Source organism: Lipotes vexillifer, unplaced genomic scaffold (genome assembly GCF_000442215.2).
Source record: "Lipotes vexillifer unplaced genomic scaffold, Lipotes_vexillifer_v1.1 scaffold189, whole genome shotgun sequence".
NCBI classification, from domain to species: domain Eukaryota; kingdom Metazoa; phylum Chordata; class Mammalia; order Artiodactyla; family Lipotidae; genus Lipotes; species Lipotes vexillifer.
Window position 1 is genome coordinate 1744247 of NW_006785816.1, and position 13848 is coordinate 1758094.

Genomic DNA, 13848 nt, shown 5'->3' on the forward strand with positions numbered 1-13848 from the left:
ATAGAGGACATCCAGTTAAATTTGAATTTTAAATAAATAGTAATTTTTTAATATAAATATATTTCAAATATTACATTTTATTTAGCAACCCTACTACCAGCCCCTTCAATCTTGGCAATACCAATACTCTTCACATGCATAGTATGGAATGTTTTGCTTTAGTCTTAAAACTCACACTAAAACGGGTTAGATTTATTGATTGATTGATTGATTCAAAAGGATCAAGTGGGATCAATGGCTGGCAATGCCTGGGAGACAAATTTAAACAGTGTAAGGATGAACATTGGACCTGGGTAGTCTTAGGAAATATTGGATTTCCTTGTGAGAGACTGCATATCCATCTGCCTTCAAGGTTGTAGAGGTGATTCTCCTCTTTAGTGGAAAGATGAATTAGATGATTGCTAAGATTCCATTTTTATTGAAGTATAGTTGATTTACAATGCTTCAGGTGATTAAATGAGGTGATTTGAAGATTTAGACAGATTTTTCTAAGTTTACGATTACTAGGTAAGGAAAGTAGATGCATTTGGAGATTAAGATGACAAATACAGAAGGGAAACTAGAATAACAAAATTATTTGTTCATGGGCTGAAGAGGCAAAGACATCTAAGATGAACACCTGAGCTTTTCTCATGAACATCCATAAGAACACAATTGGAATTTTCTCTTTTAGAAGACTTAGTTTTCTGCTTTAAGTTCTGCAACATCAGAAAATGATTAGTGATATGGCACATACCACATTGTAATAATAATTTATTAAGACCTTTTTTAAAATAATCTTTTTAAAATTAATTAATTATCTATTTATTTTTGGCTGCGTTGGGTCTTTGTTGCTGCGCACGGGATTTTTCTAGTTGTGGCGAGCAGGGGCTACTCTTTGTTGCGGTGCATGGGCTTCTCATTGTGGTGGTTTCTCTTGTTGCGGAGCATGGGCTCTACGCACATAGGCTTCAGTAGTTGTGACACTCAGGCTCAGTAGTTGTGGTGCACAGGCTTAGTTGGTCTGTGGCATGTGGGATCTTCCTGGACCAGGGCTTGAACCCATGTCCCCTGCTTTGGCAAGTGGATCCTTAACCACTGCACCACCAGGGAAGCCCTATTAAGACCTTTTTAATGTAAAGCATTTTACAGAGGTTGCCTCATTTAATCCTCAAAACAGCACTGTGAAGTAGGCCTCATCCCCATTTTATAGATACAGAAAATGAAGCTCAGATGAATTTGCCTTAGGTCACATAGCTGGAAAGCAAGCCCAGGTCTGTGGAATTTCAAAGTCCATATTCTTTCTACTATACCATGGTATACCCCATTTGTATAAGTTTTATGACACTATGGGGATGTTTATGACCTAGAGAAAATATGTATTTAATTTTAGAGCACTTTCAAAGCATGTTGATGGTACCCTCATCAAATATTTGGCCAATTCAATCACAATCAAGAATAGAGCTTGAACAGAGAGCGGACACTCAGAAAGCATGAAAGCATCTAGGAATGAGGGTACCTGACAGAGTGAAAGAGCAAGGCCCCAAAGATATACCAACACAGATTTTCCTGAATGGAGAGTGTGTGTCCAGTTTTATTCTGCTTAAAGAGAACTCAGCAGTGCCCCCAAAGGCAAATGAAACTAAAGATCAATCAATTATATCCATTATTGTTTCTCTAAATATCTTTTCTAGAAACTTCTAATAGATTTCTGTTTTCATCCCATTTTCATCAATATGTAAAGTCAGGTTTTACAAGAATCCAAAGGAGATACTCTCAACATAAAGGGATAATGTTCTCTGTCACGAAAGCTTGCCAGACCACTCTAGCCAAGGCAATTTTTCCTCTGAGCTATTAGGGCACTTAGTGTTTGTAAATTTAAGTGCTTTATTAAAAAGCATCTTTGATTATCTATTAATCTGTTTATGGCTTCTCTGAATTGAAGCTTCTCTGTGTTAGAGATCATATATGTTCGTTTCCTCCATAGTATCTTTCTAGAGCCCCTTCACATGGTAGGCATTTGCTATTTGATGACTGATAAGAAGGATATTATGTGAGAAGACGCAGAAGATAGGTAAGTAGACAGGAAGCTAAAAAAAATAGAGCATCTAGGGTAAATAGGATGAGGTAACATTGAAACCTTCAAGCTTCTAACCTCACTTAAATGACTGACACAGATATATACAAGGGGGACCTCCAGTCCCAGCCCAAGGCCTTCCCACTTTCCTTAAGCTCCCAAACCTATCTTCTTCCCCAAGGGTTGCCCTCATCTTTAGCTCTGCAACCATTCTTTCTACTCAGAGTCCTACTGCCACATACCTCTTCTTTCTTCAAGGCTGAGGAAAAGTCAGAGCTTAGATTAGGGCCTAGATCTTTCAGGAGTGCAGAAAACAGGAATGGGGTCTGGATGACATTATTCAGAAGACAGCAGAAGTGCCATGTCTGTCTATAACTGACACATAAAATGACAGTTTTGTCTAAAAACCGTTTTCCTGGCCACAACCTCATCAGAAGCTCATTGTTTCATGGGCACTGACTATGCTTCTGATTGGCTGGCACTGCCCTCCCCTCCCCCACCAGCCCCAGTGGCCTACTGCTCACGCAAGGACTGTTTCAGGTTCTCTATTTGGGGCAAGGGTCAGGGAGTCTGATAAGACGCCAGAGTAGTTTTCACAACTCTTTCTCTATGTGGCGGGTGGTTGAAATTAGGCAATAGTTGGTAGGTGATTATCGTAAAGACAAGTATCTCCTGAGTAAACACCCAATTTTGGTCAATAATCATTGTGACTTTTACCAGGACTACGAAATTTACGTTACAATACTTCTCTTCAGAGGTTTTTGTGAGGTAAAATTTTGACCTGTCCTTTCTGACCGGTCAAGCCCATACTTCCACTCAAATTCACCCCACAGATAACAGCAATACAATGTGGCACTGGATTTGAGTTTCTTCATCCTATGGACACTGGCAAAATGTGTTTTAAGAGGGCGGCATATTTTCTTTTCTTTTTTAGCGGTATGCGGGCCTCTCACTGCCGTGGTCTCTCCCGTTGCGGAGCACAGGCTCCGGACGCGCAGGCTCAGCGGCCATGGCTCATGGGCCCAGCCGCCCCATGGCATGTAGGAGCCCCCTGGACCGGGGCACGAACCCACGTCCCCTGCATCGGCAGGTGGACTCTCAACCACTGCGCAACCAGGGAAGCCCAGGGCGGCATATTTTCTAACAGCTTAAATCAATTTTGATTTTCTAGCTGTTCTTATGTATATCACAATGACAATATTTAGTGACACATTTGTAAAACCTGAATTTTAAAAAGTTGAGCTGAAAAACAAGCAAACATTTTCAAACAAATCCCAGCCCTATAATTAAGTTTACTGTGTATTTCAGAATGTTAAAAAACACAGTTTTCTTAAGGGAGGAGAAAAAGAAGCTCATTTAATTATGTTTGCTGAGTAAATTTTCGGCATTGTGGAAACCGGTCTTAACATAGTTATATTCATACCTCATATAATTAAACAGACTCCTTAGGGAGAAAGCCAGTCTTAATAAATACAAGTACTTTCTATCTCTGTTTCATTATATAACCAAGCTCCAGTAAAACTGTTCTGTTTTACAGAGAGGAATCTAGGCTTTGAGGTCAATCCTTGTTTCGATTCAACCTTTCACCATCATTATAACAACTTAAAAAAACAATCTGTTTACTATGGAGAAACAACAGTATTGATGTACTTTGGATCAATGGTTTCTTTTGAAATGAATGCCAAACCATAAAACAGATTAGGTTAAGAATTTATCTCTTACTGAGCCTCTGTACCCCAACTCTGGCCCACCACCCCAAAATAGCTTGTTTTCTGCTTTAACCTGTGAAAGCCTTAAGAATTCCAACAGTTAGGACCTCAGAAGGTGTGCAAATAGGTTAACACATTATATCCTTTGGGCAGCTAAATTAAAACTCCTTTGTTTAAGAAAGTGCTTTTTGGGTCTGTCTTCAATTAATAAGCTTCCCGAGGAGATTGGTTCAAGACGGCGGAGTAGAAGGACGTGCACTCACTCCCTCTTGCCAGAGCAATGGAATCACAACTAACTGCTGAACAAACATCGACAGAAAGACACTGGAACTCACCAAAAAAGATACCCCACATCCAAAGACAAAGGAGAAGCTGCAATGAGACAGTAGGAGGGGTGCAATCACAATAAATCAAACAAGACAAGGATATCCACTCTTGCCACTATTATTCAACATAGTTTTGGAAGCCCTAGCCACGGCAATCAGAGAAAAGAAATAAAAGGAATACAAATTGGAAAAGAAGTAAAACTGTCACTGTTTGCAGATGACATGTTACTATACATAGATAATCCTAAAGATGACACCAGAAAACTACTAGAGCTAATCAATGAATTTGGCAAAGTTGCAGGATACAAAATTAATGCACAGAAATCTCTTGCATTCCTATACACCAATAACGAAAGATCAGAAAGAGAAATTAAGGAAACAATCCCATTCACCATTGCAGAAAAAAGAATAAAATACCTAGGAATAAACCTACCTATGGAGATAAAAAAAACCCATACTCAGAAAACTATAAGACATTCATGAAAGAAATCAAAGATGACACAAACATGGAGAGATATACCATGTTCTTGGATTGGAAGAATCAATATTGTGAAAATGACTATATTACCCAAAGCAATCTACAGATTCAATGCAATCCCTATCAAATTACCAATGGCATTTTTTATGGAACTAGAACAAAAAAAATCTTAAAATTTGTATGGAGACACAGAAGACCCCGAATAGCCAAAGAAATCTTGAGGGAAAAAAATGGAGCTGGAGGAATCAGACTCCCTCACCTCATACTATACTACAAAGCTACAGTAATCAAGACAATATGGTACTGGCACAAAAACAGAAATATAGATCAACGGAACAGGATAGAAAGCCCAGCAATAAACCCATGCACCTATGGTCAACTAACCTATGATAAAGGAGGCAAGGATATACAATGGAGAAAAGACAGTTTCTTCAGTAAGTGGTGCTGGGAAGAAACTGGACAGTTTCTTCAGTAAGTGGTGCTGGGAAACTCAAAATGGATTCGAGACCTAAATGTAAGACTGGACACTATAAAGCTCTTTGAGGAAAATATAGGAAGAACACTCTTTGACATCAATCACAGAAAGATCCACCTCCTAGAGTAATGGAAATAAAACCGAAAATAAACAAATGGGACCTAATGAAACTTCAAAGCTTTTGCACAGCAAAGGAAACCATAAACAAGATGAAAAGACAACCCTCAGAATGGGAGAAAATATTTGCAAATGAATCAACGGACAAAGGATTAACCTCCAAAATATATAAACAGCTCATGCAGCTCAACATTTAAAAAAACAACCCAATCAAAAAATGGGCAGAAGACCTAAATAGACATTTCTCCAACGGAGACATACAGATGACCAAGAGGCACATGAAAAGCTGCTCAACATCACTAATTATTAGGGAAATGCAAATCAAAACTACAATGAGGTATCACCTCACACCAGTTAGAATGGGCATCATCAGAAAATCTACAAGCAACAAATGCTCGAGAGAGTGTGGAGAAAAGGGAACCCTCTTGCACTGTTGATGGGAATGTAAATTGATACAGCCACTAATTGATACAGTATGGAGGTTCCTTAAAAAACTAAAAATAGAATTACCATATGACCCAGCAATCCCACTACTGGGCATGTAGCCAGAGAAAACCATAATTCAAAAAGACACATGCACCCCAATGGCCATTGCAGCACTATTTACACTAACCAGTCATGAAGCAACCTAAATGCCCATTGACAGATAAATGGATAAAGAAGATGTGGTACATATATACAATGGAATACTACTCAGCCATAAAAGGGAACGAAATTGGGTCATTTGTAGAGACATGGATGGACCTAGAGACTGTCATACAGAGTGAAATGTCAGAAAGAGAAATACAAATATCATATATTAATGCATACATGTGGAATCTAGAAAAATGGTACAGATGAACTGGTTTGCAAGGCAGAAATAGAGACACAGATGTAGAGGACAAATGTATGCACAGCAAGGGGGGAAGCGGGGGAAGGGATGAATTGGGAGATTGGGATTGACATATATGCACTAATATGTATAAAATAGATAACTAATAAGAACCTGCTGTATAAAGAAAAATTAAATTAAAAAAAAAACTTCCCATTTTCTGAAATTTTCTACATTTTATTTAACACCCGTCATGCACCAGGCACTGTGTTAAAACATTACCTCGATTATCTTGACGAAAACCCTATGAAGTAAGTACTATTATTTTCCCCATTTTACTCTTGAAAATACTAAAGCTCAGAAACAAACATTAACAAGGTCTCACAGTTAATATGGAGCAGAGTTGGGTTGAAACACAGGCCTATCAGACCTGGCCTTGAGAAAATGTACCTAATGAAGTGATCAATAAGGATTTGTTAGAAAATTTTGATATAGAATGAAACTCAACTAGACTGAGTGATTTTTACCACTGTGAAAGCTTCTTTTATGAAGTTTAGTAGCTACATTGATAGTAAGGACTTCTGGTATACAGTTGCTTCTTTCTAAGTTTTTGAGAGTAGTTATGAAACTGATCACTGGCAGCGAGAATTTTCGATTGGATACATATTAGAATCTTTAATTTTTAAGATTTAATAGTGGGATGGATGAAAGTTTTTGGGCAGAAAGGAAGCATGAGACAGTCTGTCGATGTAGCTTCTGAGAATCAAAAGGATTGTCTGTGATTGCATCTAAATGCTACAATCAATTTGACTGACAAGTGGGGCTTAGGAGAACCCATATAGGAAGGAGCAGGTTTTAATGAAAAGGAAGTGAAATACCAATTCAACACACACATTTTCATAAACTTTTTTGTATCTGTGCCATATTTCATAGTATATGTTTTTCTTAAATGCTTAACCCTAGAAAATACGTACACGTGTGCATTCACATGCCAAACAAATATAACAGTGTGGCTTGAAAAGAGAAAGCAGTAATAATTTGACGCTTGAGGACCTCTTCACTTTTGCCTGTGTCATATTTTCTAATCCTTCCTCTTCAAAGATGGACAGTCCTTTAATCAACTATACTCCAATATAAAATAAAAAGTTAAAAAACCCCCCAAAAATCTAGACCATGGCAGAAGTGATGGGATATAACTTATGAGATTAGGTTATAAAAAGACTGCAGCTTCTGTCTTAGGAACTCTCTCTCATCCTCTCTCCCTCTCGGATATTTTCACTCTGGGGAAAGCAGCCCTTTTGGTGAAGAACTGATGTCTCTGGCCAAGAGCCAGAGAGGATGTGAGACTGGGCAATATCCATGTGAGAGCTCGGAGGCAGATCTCCCCCGAGGTGAGCCTGAGGTGACTGCAGCTTTGGCTGGCCACGTGACTGCATCCTGTGATACCCTGAGCCACAGGCACAAGCCACAGGCATTCATGTGAGCTGCTCCAGGATTCTTGACCCACAGAAACTATGAGATAATAAACATTTGTGGTTTTCAGTTAAAATCACTATAATTTTATTAGTTAAAAAAAACAAAACAAAGATGGGCAATGCTGAAGGGTTAAAAGATAAAGTGCAAGGTTTTCAATTGCTAATTGCCAAATTTTGATTATAGTATATTATTACTCAAAAAGTTCTTTTTGTCACTTCTTCAAATTTAGAAATAACTGGCTTTGCTGATTTCTCTGACTACAGTTCTAACGAGGATTGGTTTTACTAGGATTTTCAGAAGAAAGGTCAGTACCCCAAATGGGAATTCAAATCAAATATGAATCCTTATAACGGGGACAAAGGTCACAAACATTTACAGAAAGCTGACTTATGTCCCGGGCACTCTGCTGGACACTTTCTTTTTTTCACACACACACACACACACACACACACACACTGTATTTTATTGGACACTTTCTTAAATTGCCCAAAGTCAGAGATTATAAGTTACACAGCTGGGATTCAAATTCAGGTCTGCCTGACTCTAGAGCTTTTCTGCCACATCACATCAGTTATTGAATATATTTCAAAAATTTACAAATCCTTTGTTACTCTGTAGCTGTAAAAGACTTTCATACAACATACAAAAAATAATATTCACAAGATTCTTCAAGTTAAAGTATTTTAAAACAGTTTGAGGTGTCATGTTGCTGGCTATTCCACAACCCATTTCTCGCTCTCTTTAGCTCTATTTCCTTTCACTTTTAGCTACTTCATCATACTTCACTGTACACAGATTATTTAACTTTCCGACTATCTTTTGACTCACTGGAATATGTGTGTTCTTATATGCACACACTTTGATTGACTAGAACAGAAGGAGGCCAGTGGTATGTATGAGCAGTATGATTTATTATGGACAAATAGTAAAAAAAATGTTACTAATATCCATAGATAAATTCCTTAAGTAATAGGTAAAGAGACAATATTATTAAAAGTTTGCTTTATTTTTCTGTTGAATCAAGTACTATCTCCCAATTACAGTTAGAATTTATGCCTTACAAATGTTAGCACAGTTAGCATCACCTCATTGACAATTGAATAATAAATCAAACTAGGTCCCAGCGGTTATGTCCACATCTAGGTTGTTAGGGTGATCAAGAACTCTTATTTGTTTGCTTTAGCTTTTAGTCCTTGGTTATATCTATAAAGAAAACAGAAAGAAAAAAATCATGAATCACAATAGATACATTTATAATAAGAAGGGAATGGGAAGCATATTCCATCTCTTCTTTCTCTCTAGTCAAGAGGCTATACAGTTGTAAATACAATCTTCCCAGAGGCTTATAGGAAGAAACAGGAAGATGGGAGAGTAATCCAAGGACTTTATTTGAATCTGGTTTCCAACTGTCAAAACGTCTTAACTGACATACAGTTCCCTGTACAAAAATATTATTTTAATGTAAGAATATTTTCATTCTGGAACTATACAAGAGTATGACAAACGTGAATATATGTATAAAGTTTACCAAAACGTGGTCATCTAGAACTTTTAATTTTATACTCACAAAGCATCTTTCCTGAGAATAAAATCAATTGGGAATGGGCCTGTCTAATCACTAAAAATAAAATATAATTCTGTGATACAGGCAGGCTACTGGGTTAGGAGGTTGTAACACTTAAAGTTTATTGAAACTAAGGACAATTTCTTCAATTATCATTAATTGAAAGAAGAATTAACCACAAAGCTATAGAGTCTTTCCCTTTTACGTCACCCTGGGCTTCATTTACTATTCTTCTCAGCTGAAAATAAAGTGGAAAACTGAATAAGCACAAGAAGGAACTTATTCCATGAAGCCTACCATACCTCCTAGATTTCTCAAAAGGTCCTGATGTCAAACATTCACCAGTATTTTCCTAAGTCCTCCAGAGAGTCCAACATTTATATTTCTAACTAAATCTAATCTGCTATTGTAACTGAAAGGCCAAAAATCCTTTTGTCAAACTAAACCTGAATTTCTGATATTAGAAATAATATTTCTGAATGTGGCACTTAGTGTTCTCATAGTTCTACTATCATGAGTTAATATAAGGTCAAAATGAGATGGTGCATGAGAAAAGTACTCTGTGAATAAAATCTCTGTACTAATTGAAGCTTATATTGATATAAGTAAGCCCTAAAAATGGTTGTCAGGCATTGTGTAGAATGAGTGAGTTTATTTATTCATCTATGTGTTATGTGCTAGAATATTATAAAAAGATTACAGAATTAAGCTACTAGTAAAGCTAGGGATGGTACAGATGAATGAAATTAAAATGTACTATACTCTGGGGCTTCCCCGGTGGCGCAGTAGTTGAGAGTCCGCCTGCCGATGCAGGGGACACGGGTTCGTGCCCCGGTCTGGGAGGATCCCACGTGCCGCGTGAACCATGGCCGCTGGGCCTGCGCGTCCGGAGCCTGTGCCCCGCGGTGGGAGAGGCCACAACAGTGAGAGGCCCGCGTATCGCAAAAAAAAAAAATAAAATGTACTATACTCTGCAGAATAGAATGCCCTCTGAAAGGAAGATAAATTATATAGCTCAATGTTTTCTATTTCTTTACTGAAATCATTCAATTTTTTTAGTTAAAGAAAGTTGTTATTCATAACATTGTTTTGTAATTTAGGAAGGTTCTATGGTTCAAATCAAGCCAGAGCCTTCATCTAAGCTCACTGCAGAGTGTTAACCAGTCACTGACAAATAATATTAATCACTGAATTCTAAAAATTTCCAATGCTCACGGAATACATACTTTCCAATGAAACTAGCAGCCTCACTTTAAACATCATTTCCAATACTATATAACTATACATTTAAGTCTCACTTTATTATATTTGATTGAAAGTAAGTGATAAAAAGTTCATGCAGAAAATTACCTAATATATCCTAAATTATATATGTTATCTTAATAAAAGAGACTCTATCAAAGGGCTGTACATCTAGGTAACACACAGATTTAAAACCTAGGTAATATACTGCCTAACACTTTTAACTCAAACCCCCAGGCTTTCTAGAAATGTTTAATGTCTGCTTCAAGCACATCCTGTCTTAGCATTATATATGAATCTTAAAAAAAAAAAGTATTGCCAGCCAGATGGCTTCTGAGGCAGATTACTTTTTACATCTGTGGTAAGCTTACCTCCAAATACGAAAGAGCTGAGAGGCTCCGGCTGTCCCGACAAAGAAATTAACAGCAAACAGACTCCAGTTTTTGGGAATAATTACAAGTGAGTATCTTGACCAAATAAACCCTGTTGAAATAAAATTTTTTTTTAAAAAAGCATAGGTACTGCTGCAAACTTATTTGAACATTTAATATTAGAGTAAAATAATTATAAATAAGACTATGACAACACAAAGTAGGACAAAGAAATGCTATAATTTGAGACTTTAATGAAGTTGCTATAATTCAGCATTTCACAAAACACTCAGTTCTTACATCAAAGGGATGTAAGAACTTACATCCTTCTTTGGCTATAGTCTAATAACTTCTTAGAGATAACACTGTTAATTTCTTTCTGTGTGAGTGTGTGTATATGTATTTCAAACATGAAACAGTTAAGTACATTGATATAAAACAAAATTATTGAATGCCCGGTATGGAAGATATTCATTTAATTTACCCGTAGCCATCAAAACAGCAGATTGGGCTGTGCTGAGTTTTTCTGCAGGTCTGGCCATGTCAGCCAATCCAGCACACACCAAGCCCTGGAAATACACATTAACACATAAGAAAGAAAAAAAGCATCATGAGTATGTAGTAATGGTTCTCAATTTTAACTAAAACACAAACTATTTCAGAGATTTTCAGACTGTAGCTATGATTTTAGTATCCATGCATTAAGAAAAAATGTATCATGACAAAAAGTTACAATGAATTCAGAAATGCTTTTTGAATTAAGTTGTATTTTGTTAATCACATTAAACAGCTTTATATATTTGAAAATCAGTAGTGTGTGTATGTATTTTTTCTATAAGTATATTTGTATTTTTGTTCTACAAATGATACTTCTTTCACATAAGAATTTATATATTCTTTATGCGTGTTGGGAAACCACTGGCGTGGAAGATGCCTGAAAGCTATTTGTATAAATTCCTCCTTTCATGTTTTTTGCAACGTTATTCTTTTTTAAAAGTGGAAGTATCAGACAAACGCTGCTATAATTTTAGTTTCTTGGTTAGATAATTTTTCTTTAATGTCAAAGTATACCTGGTCATTTCTTCTCTGCAACACTCAGAAAGTTCAGTAATGAGTCTTCACTAGAATATTAGTTATGCTACTCTATTGCAGAGATTAGAATACATAACAGAATTTTTATTGATGAAAAATTCATACCTATGTAAAATAAGAGAGACTAGTACAAAGAACCCCTGCATACCTATCACCCAGTCAACAATTATTGATTGACATTCTGCCATATTTACATCACCTCTCCTCCTCCCTTTCTCCAATTTTAAAATCAAATCCTAAATATGTCATTAGAAAATATGGTTTTAAGAAATTCATTTTCAGGTTTTTTTGAGTTTCTAAAAGATGCTCTTACATGAAAAATATAAATCAGCACAGGGTTTTTTTCTCCTAAATAGAACGTATGCATACTTGTGAATTTTTACAAATTTAAACCAAATCCAAATGGTTTTGATTTAATAAAGTCAGTAGATCAAGGAAGCAATGATTCTGCCTTAAAAAAGGGGCAAATAGTTAAATACTGAAATATAAGTAGAGGTAAATCATGACCAATACTACTTTTCTTGTTAATTTTCACAAATAGTCCTGTGATTTTCTTCCCAAATGGTTCCTAATCATCACATCACTCTTACATTCTTCTTCCAGGTCCCAATGTACATTTTCTCCGTTGCATATCTGTTCCACTTTGGCAGGGTGGAATACTGCCGTTGTAGAGGGGAAGAAAGGGACTGATTTCTAGCATTATTCTACTCAGTCCACGTATTACTACACTGTAATAGATCTATGATGACTATAGGCTATATTCTAGCATTGTCTTTTGGAGTAAGGTAGCAGCCATGATTTTGTTTATGCTCAGAGTACACATTTTATTTTTCTGGGACATGTTAGTAATTGTGCTCTCCCACAGAGGTCTTGAGGCCCCTCTCCCACATTTCTTTCTCTCTCTCTCTTTTTTTTTTGAAATATTTGCTTTATTATCCTCTCTCTTTATATGTACATATATTTTTTTCTGAACCATTTACAAAGAAGTTGTAGACATCATGCCCTTTGACTCCCTAGTATTTTAGTGTACATTTGCTAAGAACAAGACTATCTTCCCATTCTCTTATATACCCACAATCTAATCACAAAATTTAACATGGATAAGACACTGTTGTCTAATACACAGTGCATAGTTAAATTTTGACAACTGCCCCCAGATGTCTTTTAAAACATTATTTTTCTTGTCCAGAGTAGTTAGGTCAGGATAATACATTGCATTTGGATGTTATGTCTCTTTAGTCTTCTTTTTAAATTATAGTTGATTTATAATACTATATTAGTTTCCTTTCCCGCATTTCTAAAAAAAAAAAAAAAAAAAAAAAAAAAAATCCCTTTCTAGGGGATTTCCCTGGTGGTCCAGTGGTAAAGAATCCGCCTTCCAATGCAGGGGACCTGGCTTCGATCCCTGGTTGGAGAACTAAGATCCCACATGCCACGGGGCAACTAAGCCCGTGCACCATAACTACTGAGCCTGCGCGCCTCAACTAGAGAGCCTGCGTGCCATAACTACTGAGCCTGCACACCACAACTAGAGAGAAGCCTGCGCACCGCGATGGCGCAATGAAGAGCCTGTGCAGCAATGAAAGATCCCGCATGCCTCAACGAAGATCCCGAGTGCCGCAACTAAGACCGATGCGGCCAAAAAAAACCCCAGAAAACCCTTTCTACTTCTATACCACTTTAACCTCATGTAAATTACCTTATAAAATCTTACTGTGAATCTAACCTCTGCCATTTACTAGCTGGGTGACTTTGGTCAAGTTACATAACACATTGTCTTAAATTCTTCATGTATAAAATGAGAATATGAATAGCTACCCTTGCAAAAGAGATATATGATTAAATGAGATAATATGCTTCAAAAATATTTACCATAGTGCCTGGAAAATATTATTATTATCAACAACAAATAGTAGCTTACATCTTTAGAGAAGCAGAGATAAGGGAATATTAGTCTCTGTACCTTTTCCTGTATTTCTAGTCTCAGGGGCTAGTCAAATAATAGAACTGTAGAGTCAGAGTGTGTGTGGAGTATATCACAAGATTATGTAAAATACTCCCTAACATGGGGAGAAAGTACCAATTACAGAAAGATCCACAGTGACTTTTTTTTTTTTTTTTTTTTTTTTTT

At 36.7% G+C, this 13848-nt stretch overlaps 1 protein-coding gene across 2 annotated transcripts in view; it reads right to left on the reverse strand.

The window, feature by feature from the left end:
* Positions 1 to 8338: 8338 nt before the first annotated feature.
* The window catches only part of MPC2 (mitochondrial pyruvate carrier 2), a 25957-nt gene continuing 20447 nt past the window's right edge, over positions 8339 to 13848 (reverse strand). For both annotated transcript variants that reach the window (XM_007458104.1, XM_007458105.1), the window contains exons 4-6: positions 11110 to 11194; positions 10626 to 10737; positions 8339 to 8651 (exon numbers count right to left, since the gene is read on the reverse strand). In XM_007458104.1, coding sequence (XP_007458166.1) covers positions 8615 to 8651; positions 10626 to 10737; positions 11110 to 11194 — 234 coding nt within the window. In that variant the 3' untranslated portion in view covers positions 8339 to 8614. The remainder of the gene's footprint in view (positions 8652 to 10625; positions 10738 to 11109; positions 11195 to 13848) is intronic.